Consider the following 20,417-nt stretch of genomic DNA (forward strand, 5'->3'; position numbering starts at 1 on the left):
CTGTCCGCAGATTTATAAAGTGGAATGACTTTTGCAATGCATCTTTTCTGGAAATGTACCCACTTGAAATGACAGATTACTGATGAAAGTCAGAGGCTGAATAATTTCCTCAATTACCTTCTTGATTATTATCATGTCAATGCCATCACCGTCCGTTGACCTTTTGTTTTTACATTTACTGACAATATCCAAAATTTCTCTTTATCCCAACTTGATACCGAGCTAAATGTGTAAGCAACAATAAAACGAGTAGCCTCATAAAAGCAAAAATATTAAATGATAGATCATGAAGGTCAGTTGCTGTTCTTCTGATAAAATGACATGTGGTTACAATGCAGGCAGCACGGAGAGACAAGGAGAGAGACAGGCATGCTGAATCATCAAAACAAAGTCGGGGGGACAGTCACTGTCTCGGAGAAATTACACTATTCCTTTAGATGTGAATTCAAATGGTCAATGTAGTTCTCGAAACGTTCTAAATGTGCACATTTTCATATATAAATATAGAATTGTAGGCAATGCACTTAACCAAAAATAATTATGGGGAAGGGTATTAATTTGGACCCCCCAATGTCTAAACCGTGGTTACGCCCTTGCACACTGACATAAACATGTCACGATCTTTGTGTGTAGTGTTGTGTAAGAACAAACGATACTTCAACCTAGCAAATAGCAAAACGGGGTGTCTCAAGGCATAGAGAGAGAGGGAGAGCACCTGAGACCAGAGGGCGTTTTATCAGAGTCCACTGGCACACAAAGTCCATGTTTTGCCAAGGCTGCTGATTACCTCAGGTCATCCCTTGACGACCATCTACCACGCCCACCAAAGGTGGTGAGGGTCGTCACCCCCCCCCCAGCACTGATACAAACAACTCTTCCAAGGATGGATCAACTCTCTGTTCCCTCTGCAGCTCTCCACGAGACCACATTCCTCACATGAGAATCTTATCCCCTGTATCCGTCTCATCGAAAAACGGAAAAATAGAGTCCCGAAGATAAGTGTTGACAGCACCTGTATCCCTCAAAATTCTAACAGGCACTTTAATGTCACTACCAGTCTGCGTTACGAACTCCTCCAAGACAAAAGGCAGATACGACTCATCAAGGCCACCAGCCATACCAGATTCTGCATGACCATCTTGCCACACTGGCCCCCGGACACTCCAGCCAGCGCAGAAGAATATACCACCGCGTCCAACTGTAAATTTAAGTATTATGCTAATAATAACAAATTACTTTTTTCTTCGGAAGAAAAACGAACTATTATAGAGTATTTTACTGTTTCTTAAATTACATTGAAATCATGTAAAATAACGATAGTAATCTCATTATATAAAGGTTTATGTCCATACAAACAATTTAGCAATTTTCTTTGTAATTTTAAGGTAATTAATGTTAGTTTTACATCAATGTGTATTTTTACATTCAGACTGATTCTGGGTCTCAATTTAGCTAACTTCTTTCATTACATGAACTACTACAGGAACCCCATCAGAGGGCGACTGCTAGTGAAGCTAAACCCCGAGCAGCATGTCTCGCTCTTCGGCTAGCGGCTCTGTACGCGACATCAACATTTTCTGACACTCGCTGCCCGTCTGCTGGTGGGGACGGCAGTTGTAAACCGTGTAACCCTGAACGTTAACGTTTAAAGTAATTTGGTTTAGTCAGATACTCCCCAAGAAATTAAATGTATGTAGTTGTCATGTTGTAGACTTTGTATGTAATCCTGTGGCACAAAACGCTGGCAACGCGTTCGGTGTGAACGTACCATAAGGAGAATTTTAACGTAGGTCTATTGGGTTCTGCATGTCGTATTTAAGCTCTGCGGCAGCCACCCCATTATTACTAAAGGATGAATGGAAGACAGGTGCACGATAACTAACACCTAGTTAACCGGTGTAAAGCATTCCTTAACATGCAGACCTCAGACATTATGGATGTGCCTTTCCGGGGCCTGATGGCTTTGTCTAATAAGGGGACATTAACCTTTGATTCTTCCAAGGTCTCCGATAGCAAAGGGAATCCAGATGGGCCAGCATCGCGTTGCCTGCAGACACATGGGTTTTAACGGTGCACCCGCTCAAGCTGCAAATTATCCCAAGTTAGAGCAGCACTCTGTTTATGTTTTTACACCTTTTACATTATCGTTGAGGTTCCTTAAAGTGTGAAGGTTATGAAGCCAAATGCATAGGCGATCCGTGTTGTCAGTAATTTCTGAGAATGCATCACCAAAAACAATTTACAGTTGGAGCCACATGCTAATATTTTAATCTTGCAAACTGTACTTTTGATTGAAATAAGACCTGCCATATGTTCAGTTAAAAGCAACTGAAAACCAAATTGTCAAAATCTGCATCAAAGAAAAAGAGTGGTTGTAATTTATATTTAATTCAACAATGTGACGGGCTCCAGGGATTGCATTGTAAGCTTTTTTTTGTTCACATTCTACATCTGCCTGGTTGATTGGTACAGTACATTCATGGTCCCCAGAAGATGAGTCCCCTATGTTTAAACATGTAAAATGTCTCCACAACTATTGGATGGAATCTACAATCATGCCACACATCATATTGTAGCACTTAAATTGTACTTGTAACGTCACTCATCTATAGCAAATTGTAAATTGCCTTATTTGAGGAAATTGCACTTTCTTGTTTCTTGTTCTTCTGAGTTTGTACCCCTATGGTTGAATGCACTTATTGTAAGTCACTTTGGATAAAAGCGTCAGCTAAATGATATGTAATGTAATGTAATGTAATATTCCCATAGGACCAACTGAATCAAGCGGTCAAGCGGTTTCCATTTAGCGCCATAATCAGGTAAAAATGATGTTGCCATGTACTTACACATTTCCCATTAAAACCAAAGATTGCCCCATCCCATGTCACATGCCAGTTATTTTCAAATATTCTGCTCCATAATTGAATATCTCCACCCACACAGCTTGGGTGAACACAGTTATATCAAAATTGACGGTATGATAAAATAATATTTCTTTAGGACATTAAAGCATATACAAACGTGAAATACAGTCAACTTTAAAAGGAATGAATTAAGGATAGAAACCAATCATACAAGGCTCTTTGGACTGTATGAATAAGTTAGAATCAGTAGTTTTATTCTCACCTAATACTTAGTGTTACGTCCGGTAGCTAGGGGTAGACGGACATGAACATAAAACCAGATGGAATTGGTATTTAAAAGGATATTTATTGTTAATTGGGCAATGAACAGAGCTTACAAAAAAGAGAATGGGGCCAACGGGTGCTGTGGAACTCAAAAACAGAATACAACCAAAAGAGATCATCAAAAGCAAGATTATCTTTTTCTAGCTAAGAAAACAAAAGGTTAAACAAAAGAAGTACTCACAAACTTACTCAACAAATAACCAAAAGGGACAATACTCACAGCACCCCTGAACCTAATGAGACTAAACAACAAGATTATGTTAAATGCAACCGATGGTATCAGTATTTTGTGTTCTTATCCTAGGCCCGCTTTCTCGCACTCCAACCGCTCTTCCTCAATCTGGTCTGGCAGCCGCCCTCAGCTGCGTTCAGTCAGGCCATTTGAGCTGGCGGGAACTGCAATGGCCATCCTTCGATTGGCCAGGACTTCTGGGGGAGTCTTCTCTCGTCCCTCCAATCTTCAGAGTGGGATGTCACAGCCTGCTTTGCATACCCTCAATTAACCCGCATGAGGTTGCCGACGGCAGCCCAACACTGCATGTCGAGACCTTTGTGACTTACTGTAACAGGTAGAGATTTCAGCAAAGTCGCACCGAAGTCCCCCGATTGCAGCGCTTACAAAGAGTGAGTCGATAACGGAGTGTTCATTATTCTCCTCCTCCCTGATACTTTTTATTTTTCTTTAGCCTTCTCCTTCCTGTCTGCTCTCTTTTCAATTGCTACTCCCTCTATATAATCTTATCTCTGTCCCCTCTTTACTTTCATGTCCTCCCTTTTCCTCTCTGCTTTCCCCTCTCTCTTGATTTACTCTTCCCTCTAGTTCATCCCATCATTTTACTCCTCTACATGTGTTGAAGGATTAATAGCTACTGGGTTATGCCTTGCAGAGCCACAATGTCATCACCTTTTCTCACCTGGAGCAACGTCCTGAGACAAACTGCTGGCTGCTGCCTATTTGTCAGCCTGTGGCTCGTTCCCTTTTATAAGGCTATTTATAAGCCTGGGGTGTGATAAGTAAGGACAGAAAAAACGGAATATTGAGTCACTGACAAGCGACTCTCTCTTTAAGGGAGAGCTTTTTTCACTTTGTGGCTCTTCCACTTGGCTATCCCCCCCCCAACAAACGACTACCTATCTACTGTATCTCCACCACTCCAGAGTAGATCTCCGCCTCTGTCTTTCTATAGAATACTCCATCCCTTCAACTTCCCCCACAGACATCTGTGCAGTTTAGCCAGTGCCAGCGGTCAAATCCTCTGGGGTCATCCAGAGGATCACACAGACGAAAGAAATGTGACTGCCCATCCTTTCTGTCCTCCTCCATTTACAGCCCTTTTCCTCTGCCCTCATTTGTATTTGCTGTGACGAAGAGTTTATATTAGCTGGAAATTGAGGGAGCTGTTGAGGCAAGACATTGAACTTCAGATAGATAAAACCACTGACCTCTGAAGTCAGACACAAGTAAGAGAACATTTAATAAAAATGATAAAGGCAGTATTTAAATGGAAATTGCAAAAAGGAAAAAGAAAATATATTTATAGTTTAAAACAAAATACATTGTTTAGCTGACAGGTATACCTTTTTCAAGAGATTTACAATATTTACTATATTTAGGAGATGTATTAAAGTAAGGCCACAATTAAAATCTTTGAAGTGTACAAAATAATTGTTTATTTAGAAGCTAAATGTCAGCAGCAAATGTCAACATTTTTTAATTGAAACCCATTAAGTTTGCCAGACTATTTACGTTAAAGTCAGGTTTGTGCTTGTAAACGGTGTATCCTCGATGACCCCCAATGTTGGTCACAAACGTCCCACAAGAGTCTGTGCTTGGACCAATTTTATTTACCCTGTATATGCTTCATTTGGGCGACGTTATCAGAAAACACTGCATAAACTTCCATTGTTATGCATACGATACTCAACTGTATCGGTTGATCAAGCCAGAAGAGACCGACCTGGGCCCTGTTCCTCGAACGTGGTTCAACTAAGTCGATCAAATGTCCGATTATCCAGCTCAAATTACCAAGATGATTGACATCAGGTTATCTCGGTTCCTCGAAGGCGGATCGGCGCTCAAACAGTCTTGTTAGTTGGAACCAGATGTCAATCATCAGGATAATCGCGCGTCTTACGTTAGAAGGCGGAAGAGTCGATCACCGAAACAGTATTACACTTAATTGAATCATTTCTGTCGGATGAATTTAACGTATTATACATATTTTACGTTGTTCATTCTGTACGTCCATCGCAGTCTCTCCGTCCCAGGTAGGATCGTCCTGTGTCTCTCTAAAGGTTTCTTCCCTTTATTCTTCCCATTAAAACACGTTTTCATTGTTTGGGAGTTTTTCCTGTGCCGATGTGAGGGTTTCTGGACAGAGGATGTCACCGACAAAATTTGCGATATTGTGCGATACAAAATAAAATTAAATGAATCATATAATCATGGCAAAACTGAAAGGGCCCCCCTGCGAGGCTACAAGCCCGAAAAAGTATCGCAGACAAGTTAACGTTAAATGCGTTTCGGTAAAATGTATAGGCTCATTTAAGTGCCTCGTCATTCTAATCAATCAGATTATACAGTGCATCCGGAAAGTATTCACAGCGCTTTATTCCAAAATGGATTCAATTCATTATTTTCCTCAACATTCTACACACAACAACCCATAATGACAAAGTGAAAACTGTTTTTTGCAAAAATAAAGAACGAAAACATAACATGTACATCAGTATTCACAGCCTTTGCCATGACACTAAAAATTTAGCTCAGGTGCATCTTGTTTCCACTGATCATCCTTGAGATGTTTCTACAACTTGATTGGATATGATTGAGAAAGGCACACACCTGTCTATATAAGGTATCACAGTTGACAGTACATATCAGAGCATAAACCAAGCCCTGAAGTCCAAGGAATTATCAGTAGACCTCCGAGACAAAATTGTATCGAGGCACAGATCTGGCGAAGGGTACAGAAAGATTTCTGCATTGAAAGTCCCAATGAGCACAGTGGCCTCCATCATCCGGAAATGGAAGAAGTTTGGAACCACCAGGACTCTTCCTAGAGTTGGCCGCCCAGCCGGACTGAGCGATCAAGAGAGAAGGGCCTTAGTCAGGGAGGTGACCAAGAACCCGATGGTCACTCTGACAGAGCTCCAGCATTGTTCTATGAAGAGAGGAGAACCTTCCAGAAGGACAACCATCTCTGCAGCACTCTACAAATCTACAGTGAAGCATGGTGGTGGCAGCATCATGCTGTGGGGATGTTTTTCAGAGGGAGGAACTGGGCGACTAGTCAGGATTGGAGCAATGTACAGAGACATCCTCGATGAAAACATGCTCCAAAGCGCTCTGGACCTCAGGCTGGGGCGACGGTTCATCTTCCAACAGGACAACGACCCGAAGCACATAGCCAAGATAACAAAGGAGTGGCTTCTGCACAACTCTGTGAATGTCCTTGAGTGGCCCAGCCGTGCTTCAACAAATTATTGAGCAAAGGCTGTGAATACTTATGTACATGTTATGTTTTCGTTCTTTATTTTTAACAGCAAAAATGTGCAAAAAACAGTTTTCACTTTGTCATTATGGGTTGTTGTATGTAGAATGTTGAGGAAAATAATGAATTTAATCCATTTTGGAATAAGACTGTAACATAACAAAATCTCAATCTCAACACTATTGAGAGTATGTAGATAAAAACAAGCCCAAAGAATCTAATTGATACGAATGAATAGGATACATGTACTTTATCAGCTTATAGAACTAGGAGTTTTATTATATGTGTGAGTGAATGTGTATGGGAGAATCATTATATATCCATTGTTCATGATCAGACATTTGATCAATTGAAGCAGGGAAATGTGGAACATTCAGAAGTTTATTAAGCGAAAAAATAAACCAGCAGAACTTTATGAGCACAACATGCAGCGGCTTTCCAGATGTTCTCTGCATCGCAACACCGTACAGACATGGACAGTAAGAGACAGTGTGTCAGACACTGTGCAAGACATGAGACAGTGTGTGAGAGAGTATGAGAGACAGTGGGAGACAGTCCGTGGGACAGTATGTGAGACAGTCTGCGGGACAGTGGATGTTCGGCTGCAGCATGGTGTGTTCATCACGCAACGTTTCGGCTCGGGGAAATCTTGTAAATAAATGATTTCTTGTCCTCAGCATCTATAGCGCTCGTACAGGACGTCATCGCGGCTAAACGGGTCGTTGTGATCTCGGAGAAGTCTCTCCATATAAAACGTTAATCTAACTGATATCGCTCCTTCATCAATGAGGAAGAGAGCTGCCCTTTTTTTCCGGGGAATGGCGAACTAATCCAGCAGCTCAAATGAACCTGCGCCGGAGCAGGTTCAAGTTTTTCGATGTGTTGCTATGATGATTTAGACAAACGTGCTTCGGGCAACCGAAAAGCCTGATCTACGTCATCTCATCCTGAAAATTATCCGGCTAACTCTGTTAGCCACGTACGAGGAACAGGGCCCTGATACCACTGCTAAAACGATACTTTTAAAACACACCGGTGCCTAAAGAATACCTGAACCGATACTTTTTAAACTAATTTTATGGACAATTATATTTAAAAATGATGGACAATATATGAACTGTTAACAGTTTAAAGTATACGTACAGTCTCTGTAAGAGCTGGAAGTGTATATATTACTTCATTGGAATTTTGAGAATATTAATCATTTAATTCATACTCATTGTGCAGGAACTAAAGATACGCAACATTTATTGAAAGCATTTATGCTCCTCGTGTGTATTGACGTCATGATTGCAGAAGGTGCAATACAGAAGAGCAGCATTTGTCACGAGAGCATATTGTTTATCTACCGTGTGACAGAATTTATTAATTATATATTAAGTTGACGCTTTGCTAATGCAAATATGCAGCCTCCCACCCTCACTTTTCAATATTCTGCCACTGCATCTTTAAAAAAAAGTTTTATATGGCCGAAAAAATGTTGTCAAAAGAGGGCTGAGTGAATGCACAGAAATTATGTTTACGCCCAATGTAAACAATTTACAATTAACAATTTTCAAATATATTGCAGCACCTGACTCTTGATTCTGTCGGGAACACACAGATATGTGATACCCACAGCGTTAAAGAGAAGCCGCAAGAAAACTGTCTCCAATCAAACCCTTCCTACACCTTCCAGATCATTAAGAAGTATGGGATCAGATCAGTCTCAATAATTGCAAATTCACACAGACTCGCAAATGAAAACAGAAAGATTCACAAATGCACGCAGAAGTACATTTTATAAAAAATGTAATATTTGTGTGTGGATTTTTCTATTTTCTGTTTGTGTGATCCATAATGCGATCCACAATCACATGAGCGCAGCTTTACCCTCCCCTCCCCACGAGGCTGCCAGCGTTACAGTTGCACAATTTGCGCAGGCAGAGCGACGGGTCAGAAGTCAGCAAACAATGGCGTCTGGTACTCCTTATTCATTCACATTAGAAACGGGGCGTCCACTCCAACGGTTCTCACACATACGCGGGCACTTGATTCGTCGCGCCCGCCCCTCCCGTACTTTCCACCGGTCGGAACGGCAGCACCATCCCTCCATGTGATCTTAATGGTCTGGCCCGCGTTAGATCGAATATCTGGCCTGAACCTGAAATGAGTTTGACACGCCTGCTTTAGGGGGTTCACCAGAGGAGAGTGTGAGGGACAGAATAGAAGTGAAGAGGTGAACAAGTGCAGGAGCAGGACCAAGTGTAAAAAGTAATAGTACTACTATTCTTTCCCGTCCACTACTACTCCAAACACGTCGTCTTTAAGAGTTGATGGGTTAAACTGTAATTACATAAACTCTAGTTATACACATTTAAAGAGAAGCAGATTCAAACCACCCTCATTACAAGTTTCATATATCATTCCAGCCCATACCTGATTCCATAAATTCTTGGTTCAAGCTGTCCCAAACTTCCCTGCTCTTCTTAAGGTTCTCCTCCATGACCTTAATGTCAGCAAAGGGACAGTTGCACTCTGGGAAGCGGGGCAAGCACCGGCACCAGCAGTCGTTTTTGCGGCACAGCAGTTCGCCCTCCGAGTTGCATGCCACATAACTGAGGGCTGCCTCCACAAAGCGCCCACGCAGGAATTCCGGCAGGACATCTTGCAGGCCTGACAAAAACAAAGGAACACAAAGTATTACTTTGATTTTATACAATATATTTCCCCTCTGTACATTTGTGATGGTATTATCAAAGGCACATGGAAGTAAGTTGTTCCTCCAAAGCAGCTCAGCTCATATATCTCTCAGTGGAAGCTCTCGCAGCAGGTGCTGTAGGTGCCTTTATGATACGTTCAGACGCCTGTCCGAGGCCATATTTTAGTAGTTTGGGAAGATATCAGTAGCAACTATCACCTTTTCTGGATTCATCATAAACAACCCACTGGTCTTACATTTCTGTTGGTTTCATTATTTCTTCTTCTCGCTGTGTAACGGAGATGCCATTAAACCTGTCCATTTCTTTCTTTAGAAGTATGTAGTAGTTCATCCATCACTAGTTTGTATTAGACAATCTGATGTTGTGCCTTGTCTTGTATCTTATTCTGCAGAGAAAAGGAAGAAAAATAAATAAACCCTATACATTTATTTCCCTGTGTTTAATATAATTTTAGGCGACACTTTATATTCTTTAAATGATTTTAGCTTTTAAAAAGTCAGTGGTAATTTTTGTTTGTACTAGTTGTAATTTAACATTATGAGAAATGGGATTACTGTTTTTTAAACTGTCAAACTAAAACTGTGACACTGATTCGTTGTGGCCATAGGTGCAACATACCTGAAAGTTTCAACATCAAGAGCAGTGCAGCTTTGTATTCTTCTAAAAAAGACTGTTTGATCTAATAAGAAAAAGTCAGCTAAATTGAAATCCAGAATTAAAGAATATTGGTCTGTGTCTGCCTGTCCGTCTAATGAAGTTCCCTCTCTCCTCACTCTCAGCCAAGTCAATCCAGATATGCATGTCTTTTCCCTGGTGTTTACTCTTGCAATGTAACTAGTCACATTTTTTTGTGGACCATGCTTTGGCAGGTGCTTTCGAGTGTGTGTGGGTGTGTTTTTTGTTTGCATGTACTACTTGGAAATGTGGCGGGGGTTTCTTCAGTTTGTGAGAGCGCTAAATAACACTTAACACTCCAACTTTCCCTCGCTCTCTTCCTCCTCTCTGTTTGTTGAGCCGTCTTCGTACCTCTCCTTTTTTTAATTTCCTCTAGTTGCAATCACTCTGTTTCTCTGTGGAGAGTATATGTGGTCATTGTTTGTTTTTTTCAACTACCTCTGAGTTTGTAAGGGCTTATATCCTTTTTGCTACAGCCGTGGAGGAAGAAGCGGTAGTTCTTTCCAATTCAGCCTTAAAAATAATAATAATACAGTAATCCCTCGTTTATCGCGGGGGTTACGTTCCGAAAATGACCCGCGATAAGTGAAATCCGCGAAATAGAAAACTTTTTTTTTTTTTACAATTAGCAACTATTACATGTATACAAATACAGTGACTCGCGTGTAGGCCGTTTCACTGCTCTTCAGACTGGGCCGCTGCATCCTGACTGCGCTCTGCAGTGTTCTCTTCTTCTGAAGCCCGCGGTGCAGGTGTGTTTGTTCGGGAGAAGAACATAGTGATAGGCAGCTGTTGTCGCTCTTTTTTCTTCTTTGCAAAAAGATCCTTGTACACCGACATGCCACCATCGATTACGTTGGAGAACTGTAATGAACGGCTCGGGAGTGAGTTTTTAGCGAATCAGAATGCAGAGCACAATGCACCAAAAAAAAAAAAAATGCAATATGAAAATCCGCGAAATAGCGAATCCGCGATAAGTGAACCGCGAAGTGGCGAGGGATCACTGTACACCTCTTATAACAGGGTTCATACACATTTTGACCAATGGATTTCCAGGACTTTTTCAATTCCAAGGCATACACAGTGTTTCGCCTACCATTGAGGCCCCAAGAAAGTATTTTTTATGTTTATAATTATCCACTATGGATGAGTATCGTTTGGGTTTTTCCTGATACCAGTGCTAAAACGTTACTTTTAAAACATACTGAACTTTTTTTACTTAAAGTTGGACGATATATGAACAGTTTACAGTATACGTACAGTCTCTGTAAGAGCCGGAAGTATATGTATTACTTCATTGGAATTTTGGGAATATTAATCATTTAATTTATGCTCATTGTGCTAAGGATATGTAACATATATTCAAAGCATTTATGTTGGATTGCTGCTCCTTGTGTGTCTCGATGTATTGACGTCATGAATGCAGCAGGTGTAACACAGAAGAGCTGCATTAGACACAAGAGCATATCGTGTGACAGAATTTCTTAATTGTATTAAGTTGACACTTTGCTGCGTAAAATAAAGACAAAACAAAAAGAATCAAATGATCTCCTGTCATTCGCCTAAGAAAATGAAATGTGTCGTGTCTGCAGCTCAATACAGCTCAATGACAAAACAACACCGAAGGAACGCTGCTACACCCTCGGTTTAATGCTTGGAACTGTCGCCAGCAGACGGGCAGCACGCGTTGGAAAATGTGGTCGCGTACGGAGCCGCTAGCCAAAGAGAGACGTGCTGCTCAGCGTGTAGCTTCGCTAGCAGCGGCGCACTGATGTCTGCTTCCTTTAGCACGGCTCATTAATGTCAGGGATGCGGGGAAGGCAGGACTCACACACAGAGTTTCTCAAAAACATAAGACTTTAATAGTCAGAAACTCCAACACAAAATGGCCAAGGGGCAAACCCACACACAGTAACCGGGGCAAAAAGGCAGGCAGGAACGAGGAACATCCAGGACCATAGAAAATGACGCGACAAGTGAAAAGAGACACACTGCTTAAATACATTAGGGAGGTGCAGGTGATTGGACACAGGTGGAAACAATCAGACAACCACAGGGGATGACAGGACAAGGCAGGAAGTGAAGTTTCCCAGGGAGACAATAAGCAGAAACTACAAAATAAGACAGGAAATAAAACCACACCGTGACAATTAATGCCGCTCTCCGATGTTTGAAATATTTTGCCTCCACGTTACTTACATTCTGCTCGCCCTGGGTCTTTGTCTTAAATCATGACCTACATTTTTCCAAATGTAGCCCACCACAAAGCTAGGTTTGTAGCGGAAGGATACAGTTAGGGAGCAGGGATTGCTTATGGCGAGACATTCTCACCAACAACCGATCTTACAAGTATACGTATAGTGATGCAGAAGGCAGCCCAAGACGATTTGATCTTGCATCAAATGGACGTGAAAACAGCCTATCTACATTCCCCCATTGATCGAGATATCTACATGAAGCAACCTGAAGGTTACGAAAAAGATGGAGAGAAGCTAGTGTGTAACCTAGAGAAGTCAATTTATGGCCTGAAGCAATCGGGGCCTAATTGGAATGAGATCCTCCACACATGTCTAGCAGATGACAACTTCACTCAGAACCTGACAGGCCACTGCATCTACACAAAAGAGTCTAAAGAGGCAGGGAAGATGATAATAGTTATCTGGGTGGAAGAGCTAATCATTGCAGCCAGCAATAACGAGAGTCCAGGGAAAGTGAAAAACAGTTTCTACCAGATTTAAGATGAAGGACCTAGGCAGGTTGAAGTATTTTCTGGGCATGGACTTCAGCCAGTCTGACGGATATGTAAAAGTGTCACAAAGGAGGTTTGTTGGAAAGATACTGGAACGTTTCGACATGCAGGAATGTAGGATTAGAGAAACACCATGTGAACCAAGATGCGGCTATAATGTCTGATATCAAAAAGTACAGGGAGGCTGTGGGCAGTCTCATTTACTCAACAAACCTGTACACTTCCAGACATACAGCGGGTGAAATAAGTATTTAACACGTCACCATTTTTCTCAGTAAATATATAGGAGCTATTGACATGAAATTTTCACCAGATGTTGGTAACAACCCAAGTAATATACATACATACATAGGAACCAAAACAAAGAAGTTCAGAAATAAAGTTATGTGTAATAATGGGAAATGACACAGGGAAAAGTCCCATGAAGCAAGGGAAGTGCAAAAAGGTATGGAAAGCCAAGACAACAGCTGAAAACTATCAGTAATTAAAAAGCAATCCAGACCCTTCAGTCAGTGATAAATTAAATCAGCTGGTTCAGTCCCAACTGATGGCCTACAAAAAGGTCTCATTGCCAAGGTGTCACACAAGACACATCCCATGATGGGTAAAAGCAAAGAGCTGTCTCAAGACCGTCGCAACCTAATTGTTGCGAAACGCAATGATGGCATTGGTTATAAGCGCATTTCTAAGCTGCTGAATGTTCGAGTGAGCACTGTTGGGGGGCCATAATACGGAAGTGGAAAGACAATCATTTCACCATAAATTTGTTTCGACCAGGTGCTCCTCGCAAGATTTCTGACAGAGGAGTGAAAAGAATAATCAGAGTTGTCCAAGAGCCAAGGAACACTTGTTGAGAGCTTCAAAAAGACCTGCAATTAGCAGGTTCTGTTGTCTCAAAGAAAACCGTAAGTAATTCACTCCACCGCCATGGCCTGTATGCACGCTCACCACGCAAGACTCCATTGCTGAAAAAAAAGCATATTGAAGCTCGTTAAAAGTTTGCTGCACAACATTTGGAAAAGCCAGTGAAATAATGGGGGAATGTAGTGTGGTCAGATGAGAGCAAAATTTAACTTCATGTGGCCATAATACACACCATGTTTGGAGGAGAACTGGAACTGCACATCACCCTAAAAACACCATACCAACAGTGAAGTTTGGAGGTGGGAACATCATGGTGTGGGGCTGCTTTTCAGCAAATGGTACTGGCAAACTTCACATAATTGAAGGAGGGATGAATGGGCAAATTTACAGAGACATTCTTGACAGAAATCTGCTGCCATCTACAAGGATGATGAAAATGAAACTAAGGTGGACATTTCAGCAAGACAATGATCCCAAACACACAGCCAAGGAAACTCAACTGGTTTCAAAGAAACAAAATAAAGCTGCTAGAATGGGCCAGCCAATCACCTGGCTTAAATCCCATTGAAAATCTATGGAAAGAACTGAAGATAAAGATTCATAGAAGAGGCCCACGGAACCTTCAAGATTTGAAGACTGTGGAAGAATGGGCCAAAATCACACCAGAGCAATGCATGAGACTAGTTTCTCCATACAGGATGTGTTTTGAAGCTGTCATTACCAACAAAGGCTTTTGTACAAAGTATTGAATACATATCGGTAAGCATGTTCAATACTTTTCCCTGTGTCTTTTCCCATTATTACACAACTTAGTCTCTTGGAAAGCGAATAAGCAACCCACGGTAGCACTTTCCCCATGCAAAGCCGAGTACATGTCTCTAGCTCTAACAATACAGGAGTGTATTCATTTGGAGCAACTACTGGGAGGGATGGATTCCTATGTGTATGACAAAACTGTTGTCTATGAGGTTTCTCTTCACTGTAGCCAGACTGACCGTCAGTAGTAACAACTTCAATGATAAGATTCTGACTATCAAAGCGAAAATTGATGGTCTCCTGCCTTTAACCAGTGCCGACTCGTCCTCTGATGTAGGAACCTTGGATGCCGCAGTGGGCCCCTACTTGCCTTCACTTCCATCAACCTTGATCAACTGACTTCTTTAATTTCGAAGTCTAAATCTTCTACTTGTCTCTTGGATCTGATTCAGACTAAGCTGCTAAAGGAAGTTTTTCCTTTAGTTAGCACATCTTTAATAGATATTATGAATCTGTCTTTGTTTACAGGACATGTACCACAGTCCTTCAAGGTAGGTGTAATTAAACCGATCTCTAATCTTCCCTTCCTCTCTAAGTTCCTTGAGAAATCAGTCGCAAATCAATTATGTCACTTTCTACAAAACAATGCTTTGTCCTGACATTTCCTGTCAGGATTTCCAGCGCATCAAAGCACAGAAACCGCACTAGTGTAAAATACGAATGATCTTCTACTTGCATCGGACTAAGGACTCATCTCTTTTCTTGTTTTGCTGGACCTCCGTGCCGCATTTAACACCATAGATCATTATATCCTGTTAGAGAACATGTGATTGGTATTAAAATGAAATGCACTCAGCTGGTTTACATCCTATTTATCGGATTAATCCCAGTTTGTGCTTGTAAACGGTGAATCCTCGAAGTCCGCTATCACGTGATACACTTTTTATGGATGGAATTGCTCTGGTATCCAGCAGCACCGTCAAGAATCTTTGAGTTCTCTCAGTATATGTCCTTTAACTCTCGTATAATGAAGACCTCAAGGACTGCCTTTTTATCTATGAAATATATCAAATCAGGAACTTCCTGATCCTCATCTCAAAGTGATTTATAAAAATGAGGTCATGCATTTGTACTTCTAGACTGGATTACTGTAATTATTTTATCAGGCTGCTCTTGTAAATCTCCTAAGCCTCTCCAGTTGATTCAGAATGCTGCAGCATGTCTATTAACAAGAACTAAGAAAAGGGATCATATCATTCCTGTATTAACTTCTCTGCACTGGCTCCCTGTTAAATCAAGAATAGCGCTCCATAGATGCAGGGTTACTTATTGTTCCTAGGGTTTTAAGAAGTAGGATGGGGGCCAAAGCCTTCAGTTATCAAGCTGCTTTTGTGGAACCAGCTTCCACTTTCAGTCTGGGGGGGCAGATTCTGTCAGCTCTTTTAAGGTAAAGCTTAAAACTTTCCTCTTTTGATATCGCTTATAGTTAGGGCTGGCTCGGGTTGGCCCAGACCTGCTCTTAGTTAAGCTGCTATAGGCTTAGACTGCCGGGGGACTTCTTAGGACACACCAAGCTCCTCAATCTCTCTTTCTACAATAATCCACGTTTTATTAATGCACATGACTAATTCAGCTTCTTCCTGGAGTTTTTTTGGAGTAAATGTGTAATGATGATGAGTGGTGTTATGGAACGCTAATATTTTATATTTTAAAATGTCCAGAATTTTTTGCAGAGACCCTCACCTCCTCAAGAAAGCTCAGCTGATCCACAGGTTCATCTCTCTGGAGATTGTAAGATTGTTTACTTGTTATAGTTATTGGTAATAGTTTTAGTAGCAGTCTATAAATGCATATTAATAAAGCTATAATCTGTAATAGATCAAAATTATGTAAATACAATCGAAATATGACCTCACTTCCATTCAACAACTTTCAACCTCATTGTCAATTGTTTCATAATTTTAAAGAAGTCTACTGATCTGGTTATATGTGGTTAAATACAGCTGCAGGTGAAGAGCCATCTAGGATAACACCTAGCACAGCAGCCAGTGAAATACAGAGCATGAACGCACCGAACGCCCCAGCAGTATTCCAGAGTATGGTAAACGATGTACTTGGTGACATAATCGGGTGCTTTATGTTTATCTATCTGGATGATGTATTTGTCTTCTCTGAGAACAGCTGTGTCCACACTGCAAATAAACTGAACTCACTTTTCTCCTTCAGTTTTGTGGGATTATAAACTGTAGATTTAGTTGTGTTTTATGGAACAGGAGAACGATGTACGATGTGACATTCAGCTGCTGTAGCTTGGACATATTCTGTAATATCTTATGGTTACAGTTAAAATAGCTTGTATCCTATGAAAAATAAAAAGTTAAATGTGTTTGCGGTTGCGGTTTTATTGATGGAATCTCCTCTACTGCGAAGGCTGCTGGAGGCTACAAGGATGCAGTCTTGCGACATTGAGACACAGCTATAGTTTTTTAGGACAGGGACTTCGAAGTCGAGTTGCACATCATAATTTCTTGTAGGGTTATGAATCTGGATTCCTGTTAACAATATACACCCGATTCAATGAAGACTCTGCAAAAAAATAAATAGAACCAAAAGAGTTTTGTCATAATTTCAAAATCAATATTCTCTTTTCATGATTCGATTACTATCTGTAAAAATAAACAATTTCATTGCCAATGAAAGGTCAGAATCTTTTTAATTAGGACTTCTTGATATGAGGGAAGATTTACAAAATGGATTGGCAATTTTTCACTTCAGATTGGAAAAGAAAATAAATCTTGAATTTTAGGACCTCTCTGTCTCCCTATGACAAGCCCTTTTTGGGTCATAACCCATGAGGCTTTTCATCAGTCTAGCCACAGATTTGGATCACCCCAGTAGAGCAGAAATAACAGGCCCACTGTCCCCTCTCGTTCTCTCAATCTCCAGCAGAGACCACACTTTTTACATTCTGGGCAATTTTGAGGCTCTTAAGCCTCCCACCTGACCATTGTCCCTCTGCTACTCTGCATGTTTCAGAGTGCTCAGCCCACTCTTGTTTGAGATTGTGCTCCCTGCTGAAGACAACGTTGCTGCTGGTACCTGCTAGTACCCTTGGAGGGCGCTCCTGCTCTAAGAGCCTTTGGCCTTGGTGGCGACTCTTCAAAACACGGTAGGGTAGACTAGCTGACGCTGTATCCCACACACCGCTCAGTCTCTTCTGTGTGTGGTTTCAGCATATGGGCATTTTCTTTAACACACGATTTTGGGAGTTGTTTTGTGGTCTTTTGCTATAGCGACATGGCGCTGAATGCCCCATGGTGGGCGAGTGCAAAATGCCGGGCAGCAAAGTTGGGATTGGATAGTGTGTAAAAATTCACAAATGCCAAGTTTATCTTGTACTCGCACTACCTTTTCTAAATCTCTCCCTTACCTTAATTAAGCTTTACATTTGAGGCACCCATTTAGGGTTGTGATGTCAGTTGTCATGTGAATGTCTGTTCATATGCTGAGTTACAAAGTGACAAGTGGTGTGATGAGAATTTGTTTCAGTGACTGCTCAGCGTCGGGCCCGAGCAGTGGGAGGCACTTGACAGACCTCTCCCCTGCAGGAGTTCACAAGTGTTGTGCAGCCTGTTTCTGGGCCCCGCTGCCGTTATTTACGGAATTCCAGCAGAGTTCTAAAGGCGCATTTGGGGTGCTTCGAAGGAGGCCACCCAGCAGCAGTCAGTAAGCAATGGTGCTATTCCTTACTTGAAAGCAGGGTCAACAGATTCATTTTTTTGCTTACATTATTAATGGGCTTATCACACCGTCCCTCATGCGCTGGGACACTCTGACCACGTCATGGTCCACCTGATTCCTGCATACAGGCATAAACTAAAGCTCTGCAAACCTGTGGTGAGGGAATTTAAGAAGTGGACCAGTGAGGCGCTGGAGGATCTTTGGCCGTGCTTGGACTGTACAGACTGGGATGTTTTCAGGACTGCTACTAACAGTCTGGATGAGTTAACAGAGGCTATAACTTCTTACATTGGCTTCTGTGAGGACAGCTGTGTACCATCATGCACCAGGGTGAGTTTCAACAACGACAAACCCTGGTTCACAGCGGAACTGCGTCTGCAGAAGGATCAGGCATTTAGGAGTGGGGACAAAGACTTGTACACAGTTAAAATACAAGTTTAGCAAGGCGGTGAGAGATTCTAAACGTTGCTGGACTCTGAGAAACTCCAACAACAGTTCTCAGCAAGTGACTCTTCTTTGGTTTGGAGAGGCCTTAAACACCACAAACAACAATCCCAAAACCCTTCACTCCATGAATGACCTCCGCCTGGCAGACGAGCTGAATTCTACTGCAGATTCGAAAGACAATGTCCTGACTCCATCCCCTACAGCTCCACCAACCTGCCCCAGTCCAGCTGTCTCCAGTGTTCACTGTTATCTTCAACACCTTCTTGAAGACATGCTACGTACTAGCCTGCTTCAAGGCCTCCACCATCATCCCTGTTCCCAAGAAGCCCAGGATCACCGGACTTAATGACTACAGGCCCATCGCCCTGACCTCTGTAGTCATGAAGTCGTTTGAACGGCTAGTCCTGTACCACCTAAAGACCCTCACTGACCCCCCTCCTGGACCCCCTGCAGTTCGCCTACAGAGCCAACTGGTCTTTAGATGATGCTGTCCACATGGCCCTCCACTACATCCTCCAGCATCTGGCCTCCCCAGGAACCTACGCTAGGATCCTGTTTGTGGACTTCAGCTCTGTTTTCAACATGGTCATCCTGTCTCTGCTGCAGGACAAACTGTCCCAGCTGCACATGCCCTACTCCACCTGCAAGTGGATCATAGACTTCCTGTCCGATAGGCTGCAGCACGTGAAGCTGGGGAAACGTGTCGCAGCCTCCCGTACCATCAGCACCGTTTCCCCCTAAGGCTGCGTTCTTGCTCTTCTCCCTGTACGCAAACAGCTGCACCTCCAGTCACCAGTCCGTAAAGGTGTTGTGCTGCAGCCAGAACAACCTGGTAATCAACGCTCTAAAGACAGTGGAGACGGTTGTGGATTTCAGGAAGAACAGAGTCCCACCCTCCCCCGTCACCACTGTGGATTCCTTCCGTTTCCTGGGCTCCATCATCCCCCAGGACCTCAAGTGGGAGCTGAACATCTGCTCCATCACCAAGAAGGCTCAGCAGAGGTTGTTCTTCTTGAGGCAGCTGAAGAAATTCAACCTGCCAAAGACGATGATGGTGCACTTTTACACGGCCATCATCGAGTCCATCCTCTGCTCCTCCATCACGTCTGGTACGCTGCAGCCTGCCCTTGTCCTTGGCTGTGGCTGCAGCCGTGTAAAAGTGCACCATCATCGTGTCATCCGCTCTGCAGAGAGGGTGATCGGCTGCAATCTGCCGTCTCTCCAGGACTTGTTTGCTTCTAGGACCCCGAAGCGAGCTAAAAAGATCGTAGCCGACCCCTCTCACCCCGGACAAAAATAGTTTCTGCCCCTTCCATCTGGCAGGAGACTGAGGTCCATCAGGACTAAGACCTCCCCCCACATGAACAGTTTCTTCCCGTCGGCAGTCGGGCTCATCAACAGAACCCGGTCCCCCACTGACTGACTGACATTCCACCGGTCACTTTCTTCACACACACTCCACGTCACTTTCACTTGTCACTTTCTGTTATCTGGTGCACGTATTATTTTTAAATATTTAACTTTTATTCCTTTATTTTTAAACTAACATGGGTTAGTAATAGAAAGCTATGGCCTTATATTACTAACCCATAGCATTTTATTTTATTCCTCTTGCACTGTTGTCTTGTCGTCCATTGTCGTACTGTCTGCTGTTATACACCAACCGCCAAGTCAAATTCCTTGAATGTCTGATATATCATGGCAATAAATGTTTCCGGATTCCTGAAACCCCTTTTCGCTAATACACAGAAACTACTTTTACTGGCACGTGTATATTTTGTTCCAGACACATCTATTATAC

At 42.3% G+C, this 20,417-nt stretch overlaps 1 protein-coding gene across 1 annotated transcript in view; it reads right to left on the reverse strand.

Annotated features, from left to right (window-relative positions):
* The window catches only part of brinp2 (bone morphogenetic protein/retinoic acid inducible neural-specific 2), a 177,699-nt gene that overhangs the window by 10,216 nt on the left and 147,066 nt on the right, over window positions 1-20,417 (reverse strand). The window contains exon 6 of the mRNA XM_040171065.2: window positions 9,101-9,337. Within this exon, the coding sequence (XP_040026999.2) occupies window positions 9,101-9,337 (237 nt within the window). The remainder of the gene's footprint in view (window positions 1-9,100; window positions 9,338-20,417) is intronic.

This window comes from Gasterosteus aculeatus, chromosome 3, assembly GCF_964276395.1.
Source record: "Gasterosteus aculeatus chromosome 3, fGasAcu3.hap1.1, whole genome shotgun sequence".
NCBI classification, from domain to species: domain Eukaryota; kingdom Metazoa; phylum Chordata; class Actinopteri; order Perciformes; family Gasterosteidae; genus Gasterosteus; species Gasterosteus aculeatus.